Source organism: Phascolarctos cinereus, unplaced genomic scaffold (genome assembly GCF_003287225.1).
Source record: "Phascolarctos cinereus isolate Bilbo 61053 unplaced genomic scaffold, phaCin_HiC Scaffold_2;HRSCAF=192, whole genome shotgun sequence".
NCBI classification, from domain to species: domain Eukaryota; kingdom Metazoa; phylum Chordata; class Mammalia; order Diprotodontia; family Phascolarctidae; genus Phascolarctos; species Phascolarctos cinereus.
In genome coordinates this window covers 43,668,929-43,696,778 of record NW_027555625.1, presented here as the reverse complement: position 1 = coordinate 43,696,778, position 27,850 = coordinate 43,668,929, and the positions used below count along the sequence as shown (strand labels likewise).

Here is a 27,850-nt window from a genome sequence, read left to right as displayed (position 1 = left end):
TTTCATCGCACGTGGTTCTTTAATTCTGGGACAGCCCTTTCCACACCTCCTCCCAGAGGAGTGGGTCTGATGGGCTGGACACTCGGGTGTGAGTCGTGTTTGACAGCAGTCAAGGGGAGGGGAGGATAGCAGCAGCGTAGCCCAGGCCCCCAGGTAGAAGTAGTGGTTCGAGGGCCCAAGAGAGTTCAGCCCCAAGGCAGAGGCTCGTGGCTCATGGATTATGCTACAGTTATTGTTAGGGTGCATGGTTGAGATGAAAAGGATTACTTAAGATGAAGTCTGAGGCGTTCCAATGCCGCTCGCCACGGTCACGGGTGACTGAGGCAGGAACAGTCTGCCCTCAGTTCTTTAGGTCTCCCAGCCGAAGGTGGGCAAAGGATGTGGCGAGCCTCAGGGCCTCCTGTAGGCAGCCCACGTTCTTGCCTGTGGCCTGTGCCGACACATCCTTGCCACCACCCTTGCCATCCATCAATCCTGACACCTGCTGTACCCACTCACTGGCCTTCAGGCCCCTGTTGGCCGCGTTCTGGAAGGAAAAAAAGGGACTCAGATGCTATCCTGCAGGAATGGAGATGCTGAGCTAACATGGCAGGACGAAGAGCCCGTGGCCTTAGCATGACACCTACCCCAAGGAGACATGTGAGCAGCATCCACCCACCCTCCCACGCCATCCACTGCAGACCAGGATGGGAGTCCAAGTCAGGACGCAAGGTCCAGCTGGGCCTGGGAAAGCTACACACCTGAGGGACTTGGCATAAGCAAATGATCTTGTTAGCTTCGTTATCCACAGTGAAGAGCATGGCAGAGGTCTCGGGGGAATGGGTCTTGAAAAGCTTCAGAGCTTCATTCAGGGCCTGCAGGGACACCAGCAGCTCAGGGGGCGGGAAGGCGAGGGGCCTGGGGCAGCCACTTCCCACTAGGAGTTCTAGGGAAGGCCCTGGGGGAACCGCCAATGCTCTCCCACCTCCCCAGCCCGGACACGGTGGCCTCGTGGGCTCTGGCTCTTCCAGGGCAACCGGTCCTTGGCATTCTCTGGCAACGCCACCTTGTACTTCTACTGTACTGGCACAAGGTGGGCCCTCAAGGGATTTGCTACAATTTACTAGACTGTTATTCTTTTGGGGCACACCTAGCATAATGAAGACTGCTTGCTGAAGGCTGAAAAATGAATCTGTTAATTAAACAATTATCTGTCTCTGACACAGTTTCTCCTCTCAGCCCTGGGCAGTAGCTCCTTCTGTCCCAGGGAGCAGGCTCTCAGATGACAAGCCTCTGGTCAGTTACCCTTCGGTCTGGGTGGCCATAGTCAGGGCTAATGTCCAGACTCCTACCCACCCAAGGGCAGATGTGTCCTGGAGCTCAGCAGAGCAGCAGCAAAAGGAGGAAGGCTCCCCTAGGGCACATAAGGGAAGGGGAACTGGAAACCTCTGCGCCAGCATGGGTGAGCATGGCCTGCGGTAACAGCTTCCTAGGTCAGCCATTCCCGAGCATGAGCCAGATATGAGTGAGCACCTTGGCTGAAGCGCCGCTCTCCATCTCCATGATGACCAGGGGCTGGTTGGGCTGCCTTTCGATGAGCTGCTTGGTTCTCTCCAGCACCTGCAGATCCAACACAAGACCAGCCTCAGGCGGCTGCAGAGCAGACACACGTGCACTGTCACTTGGACGACAGACCCCGAGGAGCAGAGCCCTCCCGCGTCTCCCGAGCCTGCACTCACCCTTTTCTGAACGTCGGCTTTGCTGGCCCGGTCGAGGTCATCCATGATCTTCTTCAGGGCTTTGAGATTCTCTCTCAATTCGTCCTTCTGCCACTGGGGAACCACTGTGGTGGCCAGGAGCTGAAACAAGAGCGGTTGGGATCAGAGGACTTTACCCCCCACGAGCCTTAAGTTCTCAACTATAGACCTACTGATCCTGAAACTAGCAGAGAATTCCCAAGACAGACACTGACTTACCTGCAATTGGGAGTCAGTTACACAGAGAAAGAAGCAAGCAAAGAAAGAAAAAAATGCTGGAAGAGTTGAGCTGCCACGTGCAGGTGAGCATGCAATAGGAAAAGTCCTGTGGAGTCGGGGGTTCGGAGCACCCCCGACATCAAGAGAACTCTGCTGGTCAGACGTGCTGGCCCCGCCCCCACCTGCTGCAGCTGGTAAGGACCCCTGATGGACCACTCCCACTTAGGGAGAGGACAGGCTGATCCATACCTCACCAAAGTCAGAAATCTCCTTCTGGATGTCCTTGTTCGGAGCTGTCTGGGCCTTCACTTTAGCTTCCAACTCAGACAAAGACATCTTCAAGCTGTCTGCTTTCCTGAGTGCCTAGGATGCGTGAGGGAGACTTCAGGGAGCAGGCTACAGAACTGAACAGAGACGATGCCCACCTCCAGCCCCTCACCTTCCAAGCTTTCAGGTTAAGACTGTATGTGAATGCCCACATCTACACCAATGGGGAGGCTACCAGTGTAAATTACAAAGAAACCCCCACAGGGGTCAAGAACCCCACCTGTTCCAGAGGAAGAGGTCGCCATGTCACCTCTTCAATAAGAAGACAGCACTTCAGATGCAGAGAGAGGGGCCCCACGAGCTTGAGAACTAGAACACCCTTTTAACCATCGTTGAAATTAATACTAGCTAACATATATTATAGGACTTTCAGGTTTTCAAAATTCTGCATTTATTATCTTATTTGATTGTTGCGACAACAACCCTATAAGGTCAGTGTAGTTGTTACGCCCATTTTATGGATGAAACTGAAGCAGAGAGTTCAGTGACCTGCCCAGGGTCACATACCTAGTAAGTGTCTGAGGCAGGATCTGAATGGGGGTCTGAAGGATTCCCGGCCCAGGGCCCCATGTCCCCCAGCTGCCAGGCTCAGGCCCCTCACACTCACCTTCTGAGCCTCAATGCCAGTGACTGCCACAATCCTCCGGATGCCCTTGGCGATGGCTTCCTCGCTCACAATCACCAAGGCTCCAGCGTGACTCGAATTCTGCAAGTGCCTAAAAGCAACCAAAGCCAGGAATGGACGACAGCCACACAGTCACGTCTCTGTGCCCCTCCCAGCCCGCCTCGGCCGTCACACGGGAAGTGCTTCACACACATGGCTGCTCTGTCCACTCAAGGTGTCCCAGGACAGCCTCGTGGGCACACCCAGTGAGCCAGCTCCACGCTGATCCAAGATCCCAGGCCAGGCATAAAGCCCAAGGGGGTCAAAGAGAAAAAGGCTCCCACACAACAAAGTGATCATGACAGCACTTTCTAGAAGAGCAAAGAACTGGAAACGAGGCAGATATCCGGTCAATGAACTGAGGAACACAAGTGAAATGGATTAGCACCACACCCTAAGGAATGATGAAGACAGAGAACTCAGCCATGCAAAGTCTCAGGCTCTGGTTCAGAAAACGAGATCATGTGAGTGACAGGAACACTCAAAGAGAAATGGAACAGCGTGTGCTCAGAACCAGCGCCCTCTGCCCCAAAGGCAGGAGACACTGCCCCTCCTGGCCTGCTGGGCACGGGGGGCGGGGGCCGACACGCTGATGACGCTCCCCATCCCCACCTTCCTGTTACCAGGAGGCGGAGGGTGAAAAATCTGGAAACTAAGCTAACTGAACACCAAAAGAAATCAATTTTAAAAAGGCACCCGCTAGCCAAGGAGTAATAAAGCAGAAGCAGGAGAAGAGTCGGCAGCACAGGATACCAGGGAAAGCACCAGGCTGAGAATCAGACCTGGGGGCTGATCACGGCTCTGTCGCCGGTTATCTCTGTGACCTCAGAGCAGGCTGTTGTCCCTCGGGAGGCCCACATACACCTTCTTCCTCTGTAAAGTAATGGGCTGGTCGACAGTCTATGTTCTTTGCAAGTGCTGTGGATGGGCAAAGGCCCTCAAGATGATGAACAGGCTGGCAATCCTGCATGTGAACCTCCAATTCTGTTTTCCAACTTGTTTATCTAAAGCGTCTCTGGCCATCAAGATGCTCGTTTTGTGGGCTACTCTGAGGGTGTCTCTAGTTTTCTGCTTTCTACATAATGCTAGAATGCTGAAGTTGAAAGGGGCCTGAGAGGGAATTTCATCCTCTCTCCTTACTTTATAGAAAACACTGCGGTCCAATCAGGGCAACTAGTATGTGGCAGAACTCGGATCCAACTCCAGATCTTCCAAATCCGGGTCCCTCCGAGCGGAGAAACAATTCAACCTTTGCTAAGAAACATTTAAATGCTTCCCACAGGCAATGCACCGCACTAGCTCTTGAGAAGATACAAACACGGGCAGAACTCTGTACTCACTGTACTCATCAAACATTCTATTAAGAATGCCTTGAATATATAAGCAGCTTATTACCCAGGAGAGAAGCATCCTGGGAGTAGTTTTTCTGACACACCTGCTCCGGGGAGGAAGGGGCCATCAGTACTGCTGGGGTGGGGGTTTTTAGCTTCTCTAAAGGACAGAGGCTAAAACTCCCTAGAAGGGAAATCCCAAGGAGATCTGGGCTGTGGCCAGACCTCTCCCAGCCTTGACAATTGTGAATGGAGGAAAGAACACCCCTGTAATCAGGGATATATAAATGAAAACAACCCGGAGGTATCACCTCCTACCCACTAAATCACCAGAGACAGGAAAATTCAATGTTAAAGGACTCTGGAATGATAAGCGCAGTCCACTATTGGCAGGGTGGTGAACTGGTTCAACTGCTCTGGGAAAACAATTTAGAATTCTGCAAGAAAACTTTCTAAATTAAACTGTTCATACCTTTTGGCCCAGAAACTCAACTACGGGATTACACCCCAATGTGGAAAATTACAGCAAGAAAAGACTACATACAGAAATATTCATAGCAGTATTATTTTTGGTAACAAAAAGTGGAAAATAAAACACATCCTCGATGAAAGGGGAACAGCTGAACTTCGGTATATGACTGTAATGACCCTTACTGTGCTACAAGTAGGTAGTAAGACTATGGTTGGTGCTTTTGGTGTTCAGTCATTTTTTATAAGCCATTTGGGTTTTTTTGGTACTAGAGTGGCTTGCCTTTTCCTTCTCCAGCTGATTTTATAGATGACGAAACTGAGGCAAACAGGGTTAAGTGACTTGCCCAGGGTCACACAGCTAGGAAGTGTCTAAACTTGGGTCTGACTCCAGGGCCAGCGCTCTATGCACTATGGCGCCACCTAGCTGCCCAACAAGACTATCACTTTATAAGTAATATGAACCTAATGAACAATTATTCATAATACACATACAAACTGTTAGGCCTCCTTTGGTACTTACACTATGCTGTAATTTTGTTGAACTTTTTAGAAGAATGTACCTTGTAGGGGGCTTGCTTGTAGGGGGATTTGTAGGAATCCCCAGGTATTCTGCATTTCCCCACCCCCACCTGCTACCTCCCCCAATTCTTAGTGGTCTCTTTCGTCACTTCCTAAGGTAGCTCACAGTCTTTGGAATGGCTTGTACTCTGAGTTTCCTTTATTAATAAAGGGTCTCCCTAACAGTGAAATAGCTGGGACATCTGGGCCACGGTTAGCAGAACTGATAAGCTGGTTCCACAGTGTAAATGGGGTCTCATTTGGGGGTTCAGAATCCCCAGAGGCAGGCAGAGCTTTCCAAGGGGGATTAGCTGGAGGCCAGGGAAGAATATCGCAGACTCTACCTCTGGCCCCTCTGAAATCCGAACACACCCCTAGCCACATCGCCAGCGTCAGCCTGGAGAACAGGCCTATTCAAGTGGCTAGATAACGAATGCCAAACTCTTCTAGGAAGCTGCATCAGGTCAGGGGCCAAGAGACCAAGTGGGTCTGGACATCAGGCCCGGGAGCTTCCCCTCTTGAGGACGGCCCCTCCGTGCCATGCACCTCCCCGAGAAGACCCTGAAACACCACAGTCAATAGCAATTCATCCCCGTTCATCACTCACGTTCCCCCGCAGAACTCCACTGAAGTAAGAGAGCCAGCAGGGCCCGAAGGGTCGTCCAGCAGCTTGGCCACGGGGATGCCAATAGAGACAACGCGCACGGGGTCGGGATAGGTTTCATCAAAAACAGCCCGCAGCCCTTGGATGGCTTTGGCTGCTGCCAGGGGGCAATCCTGGGCGTATACAGGCTGCAAGAGAAGAAGCAGGCAGAGAGGTGGCGTGAAGTGAAAGGTCCTCTGGGGGCCCGACAGCGTTCATGAAGGCAGGGAAGGGACAGAAGATGGGCTGCTCTAAATCTCCAAACACATTTCCAAGGCTGGCTTTCCCTGTGTGGGCCTCCTGATTAAATAAAGAGGCCATCTGAGCTGCAGAGAGTGATGGTGGTTAGTCCTAAGGATAGACTGGGGAGCCCAGGGGCCTGATTAGCCACTGAAGCCCAGGAGATGGCAAGGGAAAGGCTGGTGGAGGTGCAGGAGGTCGGGGCCTGGAGGGCTTAAGTGCAGGAGCCAACTCACAAACCTTGGCCGCCTCTATCATCCCATTAGCGATCTTTTCTGTCTCCTTGATCTGCTGGGTGGACATTGCGCTCTTGGCAGTAAAATCAAAGCGGAGGCGGTCTGGTGCTACCAGGGAGCCCCTCTGGTCGGCCTCCCCGAGCACAGAGCGCAAGGCGAAGTTCAGGATGTGGGTGGCGGTGTGGTTGCTCATGACAGGCCTGCGTCGGGGCTAGTGGGAAAAAGGCCATAGGAATTACAGTACGCTGCTGACTCGGGGGGAGGGAGTCTGGGGCTCCTCAGGGTGACGGAGATTAAGAGAAGAAAATGCTATGGGGGCCACCCTTCTCCCCCACCCCCCAAATCCAGGAAGAAGTCATCACTAAAAGCTGAAATGAACTCAGTGTAGATATACTTAAGAGCTGAGACTCAGTAAACCTCCATATTATTTCATTAATTACAATGAGCCATATCTACTGTAATGGATTTCAATTAATTAATCAATAAGTACTTCTAAACTACCTAATAATTCACTGGTAGCACTATGTAGAGGAATGGGCCTGGAGTCAGAAGTTCAAGTCCAGCCTCAAACACATCCTAGCTGTGGCATGCTGTTTCCTCACCTGTCAGATTGGGACAACAGCACCTGCTTCTCGGGAATGTTACGAGGATGAAACAAGACAGTATTTGTAAAGCGATGCACAGTGCCTGGCACGATGGAGGAGCCCCCCCCCCTTCCTGGCAGCGTGCCAGGCGCTATGGGTGCAGAGAAGAAAAGGCAAGCGCTGCCTGGAAGGACCTTCCATTTTAATGGCAGACCACCTAACTTAAGCGGGCACACACAAGACAAACACAGAATGGATAGAAGGAAGCCTCTGGGAAAGGAGGCACTAGTAGTGGGGGCCTAGCAAAGCCCCCCTGCCGACAACAGCCTCTGAACTGAGGGAGACAACTAGCTGGAGCTTAGAGGGAAGGGTCTTAGCCTGTGCTACAGCCAGTGCAAAGGTGCAGAGATGGGAGATGGGAGAGGGAGCGTGAGGTGTGAGGGCCGCAGCACTCTCCTCCAGAGCTGGTGGAGGGGAGTGAGGCATTACAAAGTGGAATGATGGGAAAGGATCGGGGGTAAAGAGCTCTGAACGCACTAACACAGTGACAGCGGGGCTGTCCACCCATTTTGGAAAATAATTTCAAATTATACAAGTAAAATGGCTAAAATGCTCTCCCCCCCCCCCCCGTGACTGAACAACTCCCCTGCATGTCCCCAAGGACATGGCTGATAACAAGGCAGGCCTTGTATACACAAAAACACTGCTAGCAACACTTTTTGTGGTATCAAAGAACCGGAGAAAAATTAAATGCTCACTGACTGGGGAAAGGCTAAACAAACTGGCCCACCAATGCAATGGCCTAGTCCGCCGCTTTAAGAGGCAAGAAACATGATAACTACAGAGAAGCCTGGAAAGACTTAAAAAGTATGATGCAAAGTGGAGAAAGAACAGAAAACGACATTCACAGGGACAAAGAACCACAATCAATAAGGACAAAAATACAGAACTGAACGCTGCAAAACTGTAATGACCAATGTGCCTCCAAAGCAAAGACAGAAAGCACCTTCCCTCAGTTTTTGGTGGGGATCGGGGAACACCACACACAGGACCCACTGTTTTAATGCCTTGGCTGGTCATCTGGAACCCTTTTTCCTCTTTTCATTGTGAGGGATGGCTCTCAGGGAGAGAGCTGAGAGATGGATACAGGAGGAAACGTAAGTGATGTGAAAAACAACTGACCTCGTCAATGAAGAGCCGGACGCGATCCCCCACTCTCAGGCTCCCATAGACCGTTCCCACGTGCAGCACGTATCCCCCTCGAACCTGAGTGTCTTTGACTGTGAACTCGGTTTTCTACAAGGAGTAAGAGTGGGTTTTAACAAAACAAACCAATAACTGATCAGTTGACATCCATAATCAATCTTCATAAGTGGAAAAGGGAATGCACTAGAGTTGAGGCATGAACCAGTGTCCTCCCAACATGTGTGGAACCTTGGGACAGCAGCACAGGGACAGTTTGCTCTTGCGTCTAGACTTCGGCCTCTGCCCCCAGCCCGTCAGCACCCTCACTACCACTGCCCCAGACATATGCCTCGCTTGCTGGCTGCAGCAGGACAGCACTGGCCTCTCAGAGGCCTAACAGGATGGAGTCACGCTTACGTCCTCACTGCTGTCATCCTCCTTCACCAGGAAGCCCTCGTCATAGATTTGCCCTCCCTGCTCAGCATAGAAACAGGTCTTGTCTAGCACCACGCCGCACTCTTGGCCAGTGGATACTTCGTCCACAAACGTCTTCTCCCTGTGCAGGGCCTTCACCGTGGCCACTGGAGTCTCAAACTCTGCAGAACAAGAAGGGAAGGTCAATAACTTAGCCACCTCTCTCTCAAGCGTAGCTTCGCCGTCTGTGAGCACGAGCTCCTTGGGCTCCATGACAGTGCCTGCCACGCTGAGAACGGCGTTTCTAAGCAGAAGCTGGCCGGGCAGACCAGCTGCTATAGTGACATGGCATAGAAAGGGCACTGGGAGCCAGCAGCTCTGCCATCAACCAGCCAGGTGACCTCGGCCAAGCCACCTCCCCTTTTTAGGTTGGTTTCCCCATTTGTAAAATGATGCAGAGTGGCTACAGGTTTTCAGATTTCTTCCAATTAGAATTCTAGGCTTAGGGGCTTTGGGTGCAAGAATTGTTTTAAAACTCCAAAAAGTGTATATAAATATAGAGGTTCTCAATGCCACTTATATTCTTCAAGTTCTACCCATTATCCTAACTGTTAGGATTAACAGTCAAGTGTATCCTGAAGGATAAAACTAGCGCATTCCTGCTGGTTCTAGCAGATGCATCCCTAATCCTGCCATACAAGAAACAAAGAAATGGGGTCCAGTGAAATCAGAGCACTCCAAAAACCAGCAAATGAAGTCAAAGGGAGAGAAGGGGCATAAACAGAGCAAGTCACCATAAGTGCCGCTGGAGTCTGACTGGTAATTATACTTCAGTGAGTCATCTGTGGCCTCAAGACCCTTCACTCGAAGCTCTTCGATGGCATAAATGTCCAGCATGATGTGATTTTCTCCTTCAGCTCCCTTGCCCTGGGACTTTAGCTGGCAACGACAAGAAGAAGGAGGGGTCAGCTGTACAACTTTAAACCGGCCAAAGCTCCCCTTCAGGAAGCCCAGGGAGAGCGGGCAGGGCCTGTTTGTCACCATCCCAACTCCCTACCTGGGCCAGTTTCCTCTCCTCCTCAAAGCCATCCATATCCACAACCAGGCCCTTCTCCTCAGCGATCAGTCCAGTGAGATCCACCGGAAAACCATACGTATCATACAGTAGCCACGCCGTGTCGCCTGTGAGGAACGTGGCCACAAAACAGAAAGTGGACATCACACCAGGAAGAACTGATGAGATGGGGGAAGTAATAAAGGGGAAGGAAGGGAACGGCACGTAAGGAGCTGGCTGTCTGAATGGGATCCCCATCAACTGAATTCTCTGGAATTTTTCCTTCTGGGAACATCCCCCCTTACCCAGTGAGGACTTTAGCCAAGCTAAGACTGGGCTCCTAGTGGCCATGGCAGCCCATGGTCGCTGGTCTGAAAGTGAGGCTTGGATAAGGAAGGGAAGAAAATGGGTCCTCACCTGGGATGGTCTTACAATCTCCCAGACTCTGTATCTTCCTGTCCAGGATGCGCCGCCCCCTACTCAGGGTCTTCAGAAACTGTCCCTCTTCTTCATTAATGATGTCCTTCACCATGTCTGGATCTTTCTTTAGCTCAGGAAAGGCATCGCCCTATTGTAGGGGAAAAAAGGAGGTGGCACCTAGGGAAGCCACGAGCCTGTGATGGCTGTTGGCCACCACGGCCCTACTAAGAGTACTTGCTTTAGGAGAACAGACATACCAGTGACTGGACAACCACGTCCACCAGCGTAGCAAAGAAACCCCTTCTGGCGTTAAGTTTCTCGTGGGAGTATCGAACTGCCCGCCGGAGAATCCGCCTCAGCACATACCTGGGAGAAGACAGAGCTCAGTCAAGTACCAAGAGACGCTCCAAGCCAGATTCTTTCTAGGAGCTCTTCTGGAAACTCGCCTCAAAAATTCAAACAAACTTTTTGTTCCCTCCCCTTTAAGCAGGCTTCTTTTCACCCATTTTATGATGTTTATAAATAAACATGACAACAGGTTCAAGGCAGGCCACCCTGCCTCCACACCAAGTACGCTCTAATGAACACTGAGGGAAAACCAGAAAGGGCAGGCAGTATCAGGCATGTATTACACCATATAGTACAAGGAAACCTTCCATGACCTCAGTCACAATCCAGAGCCCACTTCCTCTGGTTTCCAAGTACCAGCACCACATACAGGGCTTTCTTCCATCACTAACATCTTTATCATACATACTTTATGTTGATGATTCTCAGAATTACTTGTCCAGCCTTCACCCCTCTCCTAACTCCCAGAATCGTACCACCGACACCTTAAACTCTACATGGCCAAATGAATTCACCATCTTTCCTCCTCAACCCTCTCAGTTTCTGAGGGAGCCACCATCTTCCCAGGGTTTGCATGCTAGGCTGTGCTGTCCTCAGCTCCTCATTCTCACTCCCTACATTCAAGCTGTTGCCAGGGCCTGTCAACTTGACTTTCACAGCAATCTCTGGTGTGCACCCCCCTCCTCTCCTCACTGATTCATGCTTATACTATTGCAGCAGTCACTGGTGGGCCTGCTTGCCTCAAGTCTTTCCCCACTCTTGTCCATCTTCCACTCAGCTGCCAAAATGATCTTAAAATACAGCGTCACTCTTGTACTCAGAAAACTCCAGTGACTCCCTGTCCCCTCGAGGATCACAGATGAAAGCCTGCTTCAAAGTCCTTCTTTTCTCACCTCTCCAGTCTCTTACCCCTTATTTCTCCTCTCCACATACACTGTGATCCCTGCCGTTCTTCTCACAAGACCTACACCTGGAACACTCTCCTCCCTCATCTCCGCCCCGTGGCTTCCTTCAGGTCCTAGCTAAGATCCCGAGCCCCCTTATACTAAGCCCTTCCCTCTGCCAACTATCTCTGTTTTATCCTGCCTATACGCTGTTTGCATGCTGTCTCCCCCTTTAGACTCTGACCTCCTGGAGAGTAAGGACTGCTTTTGTCTTTCTTTGTATCCCCAGGGTTTCACACAGTGCCTGGCCCCCAGCAGATACTTAACTGCATAGAAGTAACTGACTTTCAGATTTCCTAACTTTAGTTTTTAAGTATATTTCACATAGACGACAAAAACCGGATTAAAGGAAAAAGTTCTGTATGGCTTTTCTTATCAGAAATGCTTTCTCCATATATACTAGGTTGGTAAAAAAAAATAATAATAAATCTCATCACTTTGTACTCACCAGCTACAGAGATTTAAATGGCAAGGAATCTTTGAGACTTGCTGAAATTCTTCTCCCTCAGTCCATAATTAGGCACAGGATCCCCCCTCCCCTGGGAGTTGAAGCATAGCCTGGTAAGAAGCTGCTCAGGCCACCCATGTGCTTACCCTCGACCCGTATTGTCAGGTCTGCCCCCATCGGCCAGGGCCACCGTGAGGGTACGTGCATGGTCAGCCAGCACACGGTATGCCATGTCTATCCCGTCGACATCGTCAGCACCAACACACCCTGTGTACGGCCGAGCACCAGTGCCCTGTAAGAAAAATACAGCCAAATGCCTCAGAACTGACGGAAGGAATGTGGCTGTTTAGCCTTGAGAAGACTTGGAGGGAATCACAGTTTCCTTCATGTATTTGCTGGATCGTCATGTGGAAGAAGGACTGGACTTGTTTTGTTTGGCTCCAGAGAACAAGGGTGGATGTTGCAAAGAGGCCACTTCAGGTATGATGTGAGGACAAACTCCCTGACAATTAGAGCTGTCCCAGCATGGGGTGGTCTGCCCTCATTAGAGGTCTTCAAATAGCATCAGTATGGACATCTGTCAGTTATGTTATGGTGGGGATTCCTTCTGGCTATCTGTTCAGTTGTTTCAGTCCTGTCTGACTCTTAGTGACCCCATTTGGGGTTTTCTTGGCAGAAATACTGGAGTGGTTTGCTATTGCCTTTTCCAGCTCATCTTACTGATAAGGAAACTGAGGCAAACAAGGTTAAGTGACTTGCCCAGGGTCACTAAATGTCTAACTGTCTGAGGCCACATCTGAACTGAGTAAGATGAGTCTTCCTGACTCAAGGCCTGGCGCTCTGTGCACTATGGTACCACCAGGCAGCCCTGCTTTGGGGCACGGCTTAGGTGACATGGCTGCTAAGGTCGCCTCCAACTCAAATGGTACTTCTGCGATGTGAGACAATCCATATGCTAACATGCCTAATGATGCTCCTGACTCAAGCCCAGATCGGGTGTCAAAGGACCACTTAGAAAAGGACCCCGTGGCCCTGGCTAAGAAGCAGCTTGTGGAGCACACAGCAGGCGGCTCCCTGAGGGCACAGATCATGCTGGAGACACGTCCTTCTCTCCCACCTCTCAGCAACAATGGTTTGCACATAGTGGGAGCTTAATAAATTGTTGATGAATGAGTGAATCTTTGGCCACACAGCTGAGGAAAAAAGGAACAACCCCTCTATTCTGGCCGAGCCAATGGCTATGGGATATAGCCTCATACCTTCTGAATGGCTTCAAAGTAGGGGACGAACAGGTCTGTATCGTAGTTGGACATCTTGTTCTGTAACACGGACACCAGGCGCTCCAGACCCATTCCTGTATCAATGCTTTTCTTGGGAAGAGGTTTCAGGCTGCCATCAGTTTCCCTGCATGATTCAGAAAAGGCCAAAGATGAGACAGGGGATCCAGGCGGGTGTCATCCAGGCCCCTGCCTTTGAAACACAAACTGTCATCATTTGTTTTTCCACGACAGGAACAGAGTTGGGGTAAAATGAGGTTCTAGCCAGAATGAGACTTCAGGGGAAACTTAATGAACTTGTCCAGACCTAAAATAGAATTTGGTTAAATGGTAGGGAGCCATCATTTGGGGTCAGAATATTCCAATGAAAAAGAGCTTTTTTTTTGCGGGAGAGGGAAGGAAGAGGGACAGAACACCAACAAATGAAAAGTCTCTCCCCCAATGGGAGGGTTCCATTCCTCTAGTACTTTTCCCATTTTAGTGTCAACATTCACAAAGGATGAGCTTCAGCTCAGGAAAACCCTGAGATGGCAAGATGAGAGAACCATCTCAGCTACCACCCTCTTATTTCTAGCTTTGTTTTTCCCTTTCTTGGTGAAGTCTGAGAGAAAGATCCTACATTCAGTAACATTGTGGGCCAGACAATTTTTGTGCTATAGGGCACTTCTAGAGTGGAACCTCCCTCTCCCAATGCAGATCGCTATCTGCCCAGCAACCTCCAGTCTTAGAGATACTTGGGGCAGTGAGAAATAATGTGCTCGTTGCCCAGGGTCACACAGTCTGTATGTCAGAAGCAGGACTGGAACCCAGGTCTCTCTGACTAAGGCCGGCCTTCTGCCTCTACCCACGCCTCCATGCCAGGCACCGGTTGTCTCACAGCAAACATTTGGTATTTCTGACACTCTCCCATGAATGAAGAGGAAGCACATCACCTGTTGAACTGGATAAACACCAGATTCCAAATCTCCAGCACGTTAGGGTCATCCTGATTGACAAGATGTGCTGCATCCCGGCCACCAATCCGGTCATAGTGGACTTCACTGCAGGGTCCGCAGGGGCCTGTGTCACCCATTTCCCAGAAGTTATCCTTCATGTTGCCAGGAAGAATCTTGCTGTCATCCAGCCTGCCCAAAGAGAATGGGGATCAAAGAAATAGTCACACCAACCTACTTCAGTTCTGGGCAATGACTAGCAGGAAAGGACTCCATCTTTACAAGGACGGAGCCCATAAGGTGAGATAAAAACAACAAACACTCACGATCACATGGCTGGGGGGTGGGGTGGTGAGCTGGCACACTGTTTTTAAAGCCACCCAATGGTTCCCATCCTCGGACAAACATCTGCTAAGGCCCTAATGTAGGCCAAGTACTGTGGGAGACACCTCGCCTTGTATGAGCCAGAGAACCCCACGACACAGACACAGTTATCTGAACTCAAGGCAATGTAGAGAAAGCCCTGACAACTGAGGAGGGTCAGGGAAGACTGGACAGACAGCCATGACAGGCCTGGGAAAAGGCAGAGCGGTGACAGAGGCAGTGTCTATTGCGCAGAGGGGAATGGTGTGAAATAACAGAGAAATATGGGCCGGAGCCAAACTGTGGAGGCCTTCCACAGCATGCTGAAGAGCCTGGAAGTTTTCCTGGATAAAATACACACAACACTCAAGAGTTTAGAGCAGAGGAGTAAGCTTATCAGACCTGTGATTGAGGAAGATGATTTTGGAAGCTGGGTGGAGGGCGTATGCAAGGGGGCTGAGCCTGGAAGCAGAAAGACCAAGGAAAGGTCTTTAAAATGGGCCACAGGGGATGAGGGCCCAAGCCAAGGTTTTAACCCTGTAGTATGGAAACAGAATGAAGTGTGGAGTGGGAAGGACAGAAAATAAATGCTTGTCAACTGAAAAATAAACAAAGATTTAAAAAAAGAGAATCAAGACTTTGACTTTCTCTTTAATGACTTTGCCAGTGATTTCTCTACATTGAGGATTCCCAAATCACCTCCAGCCTTGACGTCTCATTGTGCTTCGATTCTGCATTTCCACTTAAATGTTCCATAGTCATCTCAAATTTAATATCCCTAGGACTAAAATAAGCCTTATGCTCCCCACCCCAAATCAGCTTTCTCTCTCAACTTCTCCATGAGACGCAGCATCATTCTTTAACTCTCTCAGGCTATGAAACTTCAGAAGTAATTACTTTCCCCCACTACAGCATCCTTTATACCCAGCTTTTTAAACATCCCATTATCTCTTCATAATACCTGGTGGATTCACTTTTTACTCTGAATTCCCACTGCCTGCTCTTTAGCTTGGACTTCATCACATCAACCTTCAATTACTGAGGCTTACTTGGTCTCTGACTCTCTTCTTCTACCTAATTTCCTCTATTCCCTCCTGAATAACAATTCCAGAAAATTTGTGTGAACTCCCTTTCTACTTCACTCTTCCGCTGAAGAAAATGGCTTTTCTTAACCAAATCAATTCAAAATTTCTCTAACCAGTTTCCAAGACCTTCCAAAATCTGTCTTATCCTCCTTATCCTAAATTTAATAATATTATTTTATAATTGCATACTACTTTGTATTTTCCAAAGCACATCAAAATTCACCATTTCATTTGGTACTTAAAGCCCTGTATGATAGGGTAGGGATGTCTGATAAATAGACACATGTTAATTACCTCATCCAGATCACACAGCTCAGAAACTAGGGGCTCCTTCTGCTTCCAGGAGCCAAGATGGCAGAGTAAGAAGTAAGTCTCTCTCACCCTCCTTCACTGACCTTTGAAAGCACAGAAAATATCAACCCAGGAAAAACCCTTCAGGAAGCTTGGGGTATTAATGGGAAAGGTCCCTCTCGCTCTAGGTTAGGAGGGGAGCAGTACAGGACTGGAAGCGTCCTAGCAATCTAGCGGCAAGCCCTACCTCAGCCTACCAGGGGGAGATCCTGAGACCCAGGATGGTGCAGCAGGCACCTCAGGACCACCACCACCCCAGAGCCTCAGAACAGGAAGGGGAACTGGTAGACATCAGCTCTCAGAAAACGACAATGGGCGACAGCATTCTCCAGCGGCAAAATCACTCGATGCCTCAATGCAATGCTAGGAAGCACAACTCCAGGCTGACAGATATCCACCAGCACCAAAGATCCCTGTGCAAGGCCTGGGCAACCAGGAGCCAAACACTCAGGTGCAAAGCCTGGTGAGCAGGAAAATAAGGCCAGGTAAGTGCCCCCTTAGCTTCAGCAGGAGAACTCAACATTTTTTTCTTCTATGTCACAAAATAGACAAAATTCCATGAACAAAGAGCAGAAACAGAAAATGACCATAGATTCTTATTTTTGGGAAAGGGAAGATCAAGGCACAAATTCAGAAGAGGACATTGTCAATATACCCTCATCTGAAACCTCAAAGGGGAATATGAACTGGTCTCAAGCCCAAAAACCCTTTTTGGAAGAGCTCAAGAAAGATTTAAAAAATCAAATAAGAGAGGTAGAAGAAAAACTGGGAAAAGAAATGAGAGGAATGTAAGAGAGATTTAATAGCTTGGAAAAGGAAGGACAAAAATTAACTGTAGAAAACAAGTCCTTAAAAAATACAATTGGCCAAATGGAAAAAGAGACACAAAAACTCACCGAGGAGAACTCCTTAAAAAGTAAAATGGGCCAAATGGAAAAGGAGGTACAAAATCTAATGGAAGAAAACAACTCCTTAAAAATCAGAATAGGTTGGGGCAGCTAGATGGCGCAGTGGATAGAGAACAGGCCCTGGAGTCAGGAGGACTTGAATTCAAATCCAACCTCAGACACATAACACTCACTGGCTGCGAGACTCTGAGCAAGTCACTTAACTCCAATTACCCTGACCAAAAAAAAAAAATCAGAATAGGTCAAGTGGAAGCCAATGACTCTATGAGAGAGGAAGAATCAGTCAAATAGAAACAAAAGAATGAAAAAATACAAGAAAACATAAAATACCTCATTGGCAAAACAACTGACCTGGAAAACAGATCCAGGAGAGACAATTTTAAAATTATTGGTCTAACTGAAAACTATGGTGAAAAAAAGAGCCTGGACAACATCTTTCAGGAAATCAAAGAAAAGTGCCCTGAGGTCCTTTGACCAGAGGGTAAATCAGTCATCAAAAGAATCCATCAACCACCTCCTGAAAGAGATCTCAAATTGAAAACACCAAGGAATATAGTACCAAATTCCAAAACTACCAGATCAAAGAGAAAATACTGCAAGCAGCCAGAAAGAAACAATTTAAATATTATGAAACCACAGTCAGGATTACCCAGGACCTTGCAGCTTCTACATTAAAAGACTGTAGGGTATGGAACATGATATTCCTTAAGGCAGAAGAGCTTGGATTACAACCAAGGATCAACTACCCAGCGAACCTGAGCATAATCTTTCAAGGGAAGAGATGGGCATTCAATGAAATAGGGGACTTCCAAACCTTCCTGATAAAAGACCAGAGCTTTTATGAGAGGTATGTAAGAAATAGAAAATTTGATCTTCAAATACAAGACTGAAGAGAGGTATAAAAAGGTAAACAGGACAGAAAAAAGCCAACATGTTATTAACAAGGGCAAACTGTTTACATCCCTACAAGGGAAGATGACACTGGCAACTTTTTTTTTTTAAAGGCAGCTGGGGTTAAGTGACTTGGCCAGGGCCACACAGCCAGTAAGTGTCAAGTGTTTGGTCTGAGGCTGGATTTGAACTCAGGTCCTCCAGACTTCAAGGCTGGTGCTTTATGCACCATGCCATCTAGCTGCCCCTGACACTTGTAACTCTTAGGATCTGTAATGTCATGACATTTAAAAAGGAGTATACTTAGACAGAAGGTATGGGTTTAAGGTGACTTTGATGTAATGGTAAAAAATTTAATTAAGTGGTGAAAAGGGACTGAAGAAGAAGAAAGGAGGCAAACAAGGATAAATTACATCACATGAAAAGGCACAAAACCCTATTACAGTAGAGGGAAAGAAGGGAGATGAGCATTATTTGAACCTTACTCTTATCAGATTTGGTTCAAAGAGGGAATAACATAATCAGTTAAGTATAGAAATCTAACTTACCCTGTAGGAATTAGAAAGGATAAAAGGGGGGAAAAAAAGGGATGGGTCTAATAGAAGGGAGGGCAGACTGAGGGAGGGGAGGTCAACAGCAAAACATTAGTGAGGAGGGAAAGGGAAAAAGAAGAGAAAAAAGCATAAACGGAATTGGGGGGGATAGGATGGAGAGGAAGAAACACATAGTAATCATAACTGTGAGTGTGAATGGGATGAACCCACCCATAAAACAGAAATGGACAGCAGGATGGATCAGAAACCATAATCCTACCATACGTTGTTTACAAGAAACATCTGAAACAGAGGGATGTAAAAGTCTGGAGTAGAATATATTATGCTTCAGCTGAAGTAAAAAAAACAGGGGTAGCAATCCTGATCTCAGACAAAGCAAAAGCAAAAACAGATCTAATTAAAAGAGATAAGGAAGGAAACTACATCCTGCTAAAAGGTACCATAGATAATGAAGTAATATCATTACTAAACATATGTGCACCAAGTGGTATAACAGCCAAATTCTTGTAGAAGTTAAGGGAGGTAAAGGAAGAAATAGACAACAAAACTATACTAGTGGGGGACCTCAACCTTCCTCTCTCAGAACTAGATAAATCTAACCACAAAATAAACAAGAAAGAAGGAAATCAACAGAATCTTAGAAAAGTTAAACATAGCTGAAGAAAACTGGAGAAAACTGAATGGGGACAGAAAGGAATATACCTTTTTCTCCACAGTACATGGCACCTACACAAAAACTGACCATGTATTAGGGCATAAAAACCTCATAATCCAATGCAGAAAGAAATATTAAATGCATCCTTTTCAGAACATGATGCAATAAAAATTATATGTAATGAAGGGCCATGGAAAAATAGACTAAAAACTGGAAACTAAATAATCTAATCCTAAAGAATGAGTGAGTCAAACAACAAATCATAGAAACAATCAATAACTTCATCCAAGAGGACAATAATGAGACAACATACCAAAAGTTATGGGATGCAGTGAAAGCAGTTCTTAGGGTAAGTTTGATATCTCTAAATGCTTATACGAATAAAATAGAGAAAGAAGAGATCAGTGAATTAGGCATGCAACTAAAAAAGTCAGAAAAAGAACAAACTGAAAATCCCCAATTAAATACCAAGTTAGAAATTCTGAAAACCAAAGCAGAGATTAATAAAACTGAAATTAAGAAAACTATTGAACTAATAAATAAAACTAAAAGTTGGTTTTATGAAAAAACAATACAAAACAAAAAACCAAAACCAATAAAGTAGACAAACCTTTGGTTAATTTGATTAAAACAACCAAATTTCCAGCATCAAAAAGGAAAAGGGTGAATTCACCACTAATGAAGAGGAAATCAAAACAATAATTAAGAGCTATTTTGAACAACTGTATGCCAACAGATCTGACAATCTTAGTGAAAGGGATGAATATTTGCAAAAATATAAATTGGCCGGATTAAGGGAAGAGGAAATAAAATACTTAAATAGCCCCATTTCAGAAAAAGAAATTGAACAAACCATCAATGAACTGCTTAAGAAAAAATCTCCAGGGCCTATCAAACGTTTAAAGAACAACTAATTCCAATACTATATAAACTATTTGGGAAAAGAGGTGAACAAGGAGTCCTACCAAATTCTTTTCATGATACAAATATGGTGGTGATATCTAAACTAGGAAGAGCCAAAACAGAAAAAGGAAATTATAGACCAATTTCCCTAATGAATACAGATGCAGAAATTTTAAATAAAACATCAGCAAAGAGATTACAACAACTTATCATGAGAATAATACACTACGACCAGGTAGGATTTATACCAGGAATGAAGGGCTGGTTCAATATTAGGAAAACTATCAGCATAGCTGACCATATCAACAACAAGACTAATACAAATCATATAATTATCTCAATAAATGCAGAAAAAGCATCTGACAAAATACAACACCCATTCCTATTAAAAACACTAGAGAACATAGGAATAAATGGAGTCTTCCTTAAAATGATATGTAGCATCTATCAAAAACCATCAGCAAGCATTATATGCAATAGGGATAAGCTAGAAGCATTTCCAATAAGATTGTGGGTGAAACAAGGATGTCCATTATCACCACTGTTATTCAATACTGTCCTAGAAATGTTAGCCGTAGCAATTAGAGAAGAAAAAGAAATTGAAGGAATTAGAATAGGCAAAGAAGAAACAAAGCTACCACTTTCTGCTGATGATATGATGGCTCACTTAGGAATCCTAGGGAATCAAGTAAAAAATTACTTGAAATAATAAACAAATTTAGCAAAGTTGCAGGATATAAAATAAACCCACATAAATAATTGGCATTTCTATATATTACTAAAAAGCCCAGCAGCAAGAGATAGAAAGAGAAATTCCATCTAAAATTACTGTAGACACTATAAAATATTTGGGAGTGTACCTGCCAAAACAAAACCAGGAACTATATGAACACAACTATAAAACACTTTTCACGTAAAGTCAGATCTAAATAATTGGAAAAATATCAGTTGCTCATGGGTAGGCTGACCTAATATAACAAAAAATGACAATTCTACCTAAATTAATTTACTTATTTAGTGCCATACAAATCAAACTACCAACAAATTATTTTACAGAGCTAGGAAAAAAAACCATTAACAAAACGAAAACAAAAAAAAAAGTCCAGAGTATCAAAGGAACTAATGAAAAGAAATGCAAGGGAAGGTGTCCTAGCTGTACCTGATCTTAAATTGTATTATGAACTAGCAGTCATCAAAACTACCTGGTATTGGCTAAGAAACAGAGTGGTGGATCAGTGGAATAGGTTAGGTATGCAAGACACAACAGTCAATGACTATAGTAATCTACTGACTCCAGCTTCTGGGATAAGAAATCAGTATTTAGCAAAAGCTGTTGGGTAAACTAGAAAAATGTATGGCAGAAACTGGGCATAAACCAACACCTTACACCCTATACCAAGATAAAGTAAAAATGGGTACATGATTTAGACATAAAGACTGATACTATAAGTAAACTAGAAGAACAAGGAATAGTTTACCTTTCAGATCTATGGAGAACAGAAGAATTCACGACCAAACAGGAGATAGAGAACATTACGAAATTCAACATGGACAATTTTGATTACATTAAATTGAAAAGTTTTTGCACAAATAAAGCCAATGCAACCAAGATTAGGAGGGAAGCGGAAAACTGGGAAAGAATTTTTACAACCAGTGTCTCTGATAAAGACCTCATTTCTAAAATACATAGAGAACTGAGCTAAATTTATAGACAGTTTTCAGAGGAAGAAACTAAAGCTATCTATAGTCATATGAAAAAATTCTCGAAATCACTACTGATTAGAGAAATGCAAATCAAAACAACTCTGAGGTACCACATCACACCTATTAGATTGGCTAACATGACAAAACAGGAAAATGATAAATGTTGGAGAGGATGTGGGAAAATCAGAACACTAATATATTGTTGATGGAGATGTGAAATGATCTAACCATTTTGGAGAGCAATTTGGAACTATGCCCGAAGGGCTATAAAATTGTGCATACCCTTTGACTCAGCAATAGCATTTTTAGGGCTGTATCCCAAAGAGGTCATACAAATGGGAAAAGGACCCACATGTACAAAAATATTTATAGCAGCTCTTTTTGTAGTGGCAAAGAATTGGAAATTGAGGAGATGCCCATCAATTGGGGAATAGCTGAACAGGTTGTGGTATATGAATGTAATGAAATACTACTGTGTTATAAGAAATGATGGGCAGTCAGACTACAAAAAAACTTGGAAAGACTTACATGAACTAATGCAGAATGATATGAGCAGAACCAGGAGAACATTGTACACAGTAACAGCAACGTTACGGGACAACTGACTTTAATAGACTTGGCTCTTCAAAGCAAAACAAGAATCTAAAATAATTCCAAAAAACTCACGATGGAAATTTCTATCCACATCCAGAGAAAGAACTCTGGAGTCTGAATGCAGATGGAAGCACACTGTTTGCTCTCCTTTTCCTTTGTTGTTTTGTTTTATTGCTTCATTCTTGTGGTTCCTCCCATTAGTTCTAATTGTTCTTTACATCATGACTAATGGGAAAATATGCTTAACACGAATGTCTACGTAGAGCCTATATCAGATTGTACGCTGTTTTGAGGAAGAAGAGGTGGGAGGGGGAGAAAATTGAATACTCAAAATCATTTAGAAGTGAATGTTGAAAACTAAAAGTAAATTAATTAAAAAAAAAAAGAAAGGAGGGGCTCAGGACTAGAACACCCCCCACACACACACAGGATCTCACCCAGTGAGACCATCCTTTCCTTACTGCTGCTGACCATGTTCTCCTGTACCTGGGATGCCTTCCCTCTTCCTCAAATGTTATCAATGCTTCAAAACCCAACTCAAATCCAACCTACTCCACCATCACAGTTTCTCCTTTTCTGAGCCCTCACAAAATTTATAGTCTGCACAACACAGTTTAGCCCTTAACAATATATTATCTTCTAGCGTTCTCCAGCTGTTTCATGAATGCTAATTCTCTCCCCAATGAGATTGTAACATTTTGAGGTAAAGTCTCATCTCTTTCATTCCAGTCCTAGGCTTGCTCAATAAACCCTTGCTGACTGACTGGAAATCACTCTGACGATCTATCACTTTCTGGTCCTTTCAGCATCAGCTCTTTCATCTCCTTCCTAAAGAGCTTCAAATTCTCTCCCAATGGCCCTAGAGGGCAGCAATCTTACAAGGACCTGGCATCCCTTGGTTCCTAATCACCAAACTATGTCTTCACATCAAAGGAATTCTATCAATTGGAAAGGAATGGGGGGAGGGGGGAGGTGTGGCAGTTAAAGAAACAATCAAGCCAGACAGAATTTCTTAGTAAAGGCTCCCACTAATTCCTCCTTTTGTCATCTCTTCCCCCACTAGGGACCCGAAGTCCTGGGAAGGGCTATTGTGGCCAGTGCTGCAGGCCAAGACAAAGGTGGAACCGAAGAGAGGAGTTAACTCTCCACATCCTCCCAGAACAGTGGATTGCACTGTTGGGAGCAAGGAAGTTGTGCCACAGACTTGGGCCAGTGCTTCTGGCTTCGATCTGCTTTACTCCCCCAAAACACTTCTGATTCCCTTGGGAACTGCTTCTACCTGAAGGTATTGGAATATTTTCAATAAAAGGACTGTTTGTTTGAACCCTTGGGCTCTGAGTGCAAAGTTACAAGTTGGCCACCCTTCCTGCCGGAGCATCAAGGTCCTCCTGCTCTGAAAGCCACTAGAAAGTCTGAGGTTGTAAGGAATGGAGGGAAAGGGGACTGAGGGCAGCCTTTCCAAACCTCTTGGCTTCTTGGAACCTCCTCCTCTGTCCTTACCAGACCACTGTAAGGACAAAGGAGAGAATGTAGTGCTCTTCAGAAGAGAGAAACTGACACTGAGAGAAGCAGAAAGTGAGATATTAGGACTTCCCAGATGTGTGTTTGTATACACAGAACAGCTGCAGCTCTGCCCTGGTCCCTGCCTCCAGGGAAGTTCCCTGCACCAATGAAATCAGAATACACACACACACACACACACACACACACACACCCCCTTCATCAAGTGCTTAGCCCTTAATAAGCAGGCTGTTGATGACGGAAACAGGGGCAGCTAGGTGGCGCAGTGCATAGAGCGCTGGCCCTGGAGTCAAGAAGACCTGAGTTCAAATCCAGCCTCAGACACTTGACACTAGCTGTGTGACCCTAGGTAAGTCACTGCCTCACAAAAAAAAAAGTAGGGAAACAGTGTTCAATTATAAACTGTTTTATGGAAGTTACAGTATGTTTTAGTCATTTTTGGGGTTCTCCTACTCTTTTTCCCCATTCTTCCTTGATATCTTTACATTTCCAAACAGGACAAATTGGTTTTGTATTCAAAAACTAACAAGAAAATGTTGCGCAATAAGCAGGCAAGGTATGTACCAAGGCACAAAGACAAATTCCCCTGACTCAAAGCATGAAACTGACCATGGTGACGCAAGAGAAACGGGACAAACATCAATATAAAATATCAATTCTTTGGGTGAAAAAGCACTTTGCTCTCATTTATATTCTCAGTAGGCTGCATGCATTCTTACCCCAAATTTTGCCAGATCTGCTTGCATTCTAAGTCTGGTTCTAAACCAGCTGCTTCATTTCCTCCAAAGTAGGTGACATACAGTTTGTCTAGGGGGATGCCAAACTCTTGGGTAAGAAGCTCCAAGGCCATCTTACAGGCCAGTTCCTGCATAAAGGACAACGACAGTTAATAAAACTAACCATTCTGTGCTAGTAAAAAACAACCCCCCCCCCCCCCAGTCACAGACGGCAGCCAACAAGGCAGCCTGCATTTCAAAGTCACTGATGTCCAGGGCAAAACATTATAAGAAACCCATGTGGGAAACCAAGAGTTATCAAAGTACATGCTCCTGGAGACACTTTTTCCTATCGTGAAAACTATGTCTCTCAACCTACGGGGCCATTCTGTTCCCAAGTATGATGTGACTTACCTTAAAATAATCCCCAAAAGACCAGGAGCCCAACATCTCGAAGAAGGTGTGGTGATAAACATCCTTCCCCACATCGTCTAGGTCATTGTGCTTGCCTCCAGCTCGGATACACTTCTGGGTGTTGGCAGCTCTGCTCAACTTGGCCATAGGGTGAGACGGATCAATTGTGTTGAGGAAGATAGGTTTGAACTAGAGGAGAAAAGGGGAGACATTTCCACTTCAGAAAGTACTGAAAATTGTGCCTCAAAAGCAGGGTTACACACATCAGGCTCACACACACTTGAAAATGCTGCTCTTTATCCACAGTTCCAAAGGCTATGGGAAAAGAAAAAAGTCATGGAGATACTCAGATGATAACAGGAAACGTTTCTATAAGGTTAGGACACTTTTTACTGCCCTTCTCCTTCTGATGAAGAATGGTCTGGGGAAAAAGAAAATTCCAGCCTATCCTATAGCAAGATGTCAGAGCAACATGAATCTATTACTGATATTTAACAAACTCTCTCCAAACAAAACGAGTTCATCTGTCTAGAAAGTACCTAAGGGTACCAGTATAAGGAATCATGGAATTCTTTGAATATACCTGGTACCATGAGCAGCACTGAAGGAAACTTTACTCCCAAAGACTTATTATAAACAGGCATAAGCAAAGAGTGAGACTTGAGGAACTTTCAAGCTAGAAGGGAGTCTAAGGCTCATCCCCTCATCTAAGGTCTGGAGAGAGAAAGTGCTGGTTCTCCAAGCCAGGCAATCAGTCACAGAGCTGGAACTAGGACCAGTCCTCTTTTCCATGTTACCACAATTCCTCCTCTTAAATGAGACATACAACAATTCAGAAGGACAAGGTTAGAAGCACAAGGTAGAGCAGAAAGAGCAACAGATTGTAGTTAGAGGTGTCAGGGTCAGATCCCACCCTCATCTCTTGGCCAAATCACTCAACCTCTCCAGGTTTCACTTTCCTCAACTGAAAGTTGGAGATCCTGGACTAGGTGGTTTATATGATCCCTCCAAGCTTTAAATCTAGGGTCCTGTTTTCACATGGTTCACAATACTGCAAAAATTCCTCCTTTAGAGAAACAAAACCTTCGAATTTTGCTAACTTTCTTTAATAGTCCAACTTCTCCAAATGGAAATTATAACAATACTCAGAATGGGAAGGAGACTGGGATTAGCAGCTGTTGCTGCAAAAGCATTAAAAGCACTGGTCTATGAGCTGGGATGGTGATAAAAGCAGTTCTGCTCGGGAACACCAACAAACTTTGGAGGGTCCAAATCAAAGGGGCAAAGTGAATAAAGTTTCTGAATCCTGCAGTTCTTTGTGAGTATCAAAAGAGAGAATAATTGTAAAGTGCTTAACAAAGTGCCTCCCACATAGGTAGTGCTATATCAATGTTAGTGGCTTTCATAAAAGATAGATCTGGATGAAAAAGCAGCAGCCTAATTAATGGGGCAAATCTATCCTCCTCCTCTCCCAAGAAACCAAACCATGTCCTATCTTTGAATATCTTTGTAGTAACCATTGCTCTTCTCTCATTATTTCTGTAGACTAAACATCTTAAGAAAAGCAAATAATCACAGAGCCTTCCATTCTGTGGGTAAGCCTACCTGGTTCATGCCAGCATTGGTAAAAAGAAGAGTGGGATCGTCCAATGGAATTGTGGCAGATGAGTGCACATAAGTGTGCTGGTTTTTCCTGAAGAAGTCAACAAACCGACGCCGGACTTCACTGGCAGTTAATGTGGACTCCATTTTGGAAATATCACTCAAAGCTGACCAGAGATAGAGAAGAACCGAATGTTAACAGGTTTGGAAGCTATTAACTAAAGGACCATTTTACACAAGGCTCTGGGATACCAAGCCAAGTCAAATCAGGACACAGGAAATTATACCATTCAGTCCCAGAACTGTTGAAGAGCCCCAAGCTGCTGAGCAAGCACCAAAGAGCTCCATGCCACATCATGTATTCTTTCTTCCTGGACCCCATCCCAATCTTTGCAATCAGTCACGGAGCTTAATTCAATTTTAGAAATATTTTCTGAGTACCAATAACGCTTAAGTTTTATTCCTCTTTCCCCTAAACAGGAATGTAAATGATGTAAACAATGAGCACCAGGGTACCTGGGAATAGGCTTGAAGGTAGCCTGTCACCTCTATCAGGCCTCTAAGCACCAATGCACAATAAATAACAAAATTACCTCTGGAATCTACAAACTAACAGAAAAAAGGCAAACTTTCCTTCAGAGACAAGGTCATGGAAAGGTTCTGAGAGGTTCTCAAAAAAAGACCTTAAGATCTCAAGCAGCCAGAGCTGCTGAGAACCTGGATGGTCATTCTAGTTCAACACCCTCATTCTTTAGCACAAGGCACAGCTCGCTGGGAAGGGGAGGGATTTATTTAGCAATGAAGGTGACACAAAAAAAGCTATCCATAAAATTTAGAAATAAATTTAGCGCTGACACCAGTGCAATCACCCTCCCCCTCCTGGGTGGTGACTACTGCCTTTTTTCTTGGCTCTGACACAGGCAAACATACGTTTGTTCTTTCCTGGAGCTCAAACCCACCTTCTGGCACTGGCCAGACCCAAGACCCTCTGAACACGCTGGGGGAGCCTACGGACTCCCTCCCCGAGTAGATGCAATTGCAAAAGAAATCGATCCGGTTGCAACAGTGGTATACGCCGGCCCAGGCCGGGGGACCTCAAGGCCAGGCGACCTGAAAGCCAAGGGATGCTGCTGCTGGTGTAGACGCTCCTCCAGAGAAGCCCTCCCCCTCCTGTAATCCCTAGCGGAGACGGGAGCCTGGCCTAATGGAAGAAGCCTCGCTTCCTCCGCGGCGGACCTGCCCGGAGCTCGAGAGCCGAGCCCTACCGGAGGAGGCCCGACGAGCCCCGGCCGCCGCGCCCCGCCAGGAAGCGGCCCCTCGGCCCCGGCTCCCTATCCCCGGGGGACGCTGCGGGGCTCGCGCCGCTCCCCGACCCCGGCCCAGCCGCCACGGCCCCGGCCCGCTCCCACCACCCGGCTGACCCCACCACTCTCCGGCCGCCACGAGGCCGTTACCTGTGCGGGACGAGGACTCCCGTATCCTTCAGCTCCAGCGCCAGGCGACCCCACACAAGCCGCGCCAGCCTCCCTGCCCGTCCTCCAATCGGAGCGAGAAGACG

At 46.1% G+C, this 27,850-nt stretch overlaps 1 protein-coding gene across 1 annotated transcript; it reads right to left on the bottom strand.

Annotated features, from left to right (window-relative positions):
* AARS1 (alanyl-tRNA synthetase 1) lies at positions 1–27,850 on the bottom strand. The gene is made up of 21 exons (XM_020963660.1): positions 27,747–27,850; positions 26,296–26,459; positions 24,691–24,879; positions 24,280–24,425; positions 14,032–14,223; positions 13,082–13,226; positions 11,969–12,114; positions 10,340–10,448; positions 10,080–10,230; positions 9,666–9,790; positions 9,403–9,547; positions 8,612–8,790; positions 8,192–8,305; positions 6,430–6,636; positions 5,914–6,098; positions 2,890–2,998; positions 2,205–2,318; positions 1,719–1,838; positions 1,513–1,599; positions 741–854; positions 1–526 (listed from the first exon to the last, which is right to left on the bottom strand). Exons 2-21 carry the CDS (start codon positions 26,437–26,439, stop codon positions 341–343), a joined length of 2,907 nt encoding a protein of 968 aa, XP_020819319.1. The 5' UTR covers positions 26,440–26,459; positions 27,747–27,850; the 3' UTR covers positions 1–340.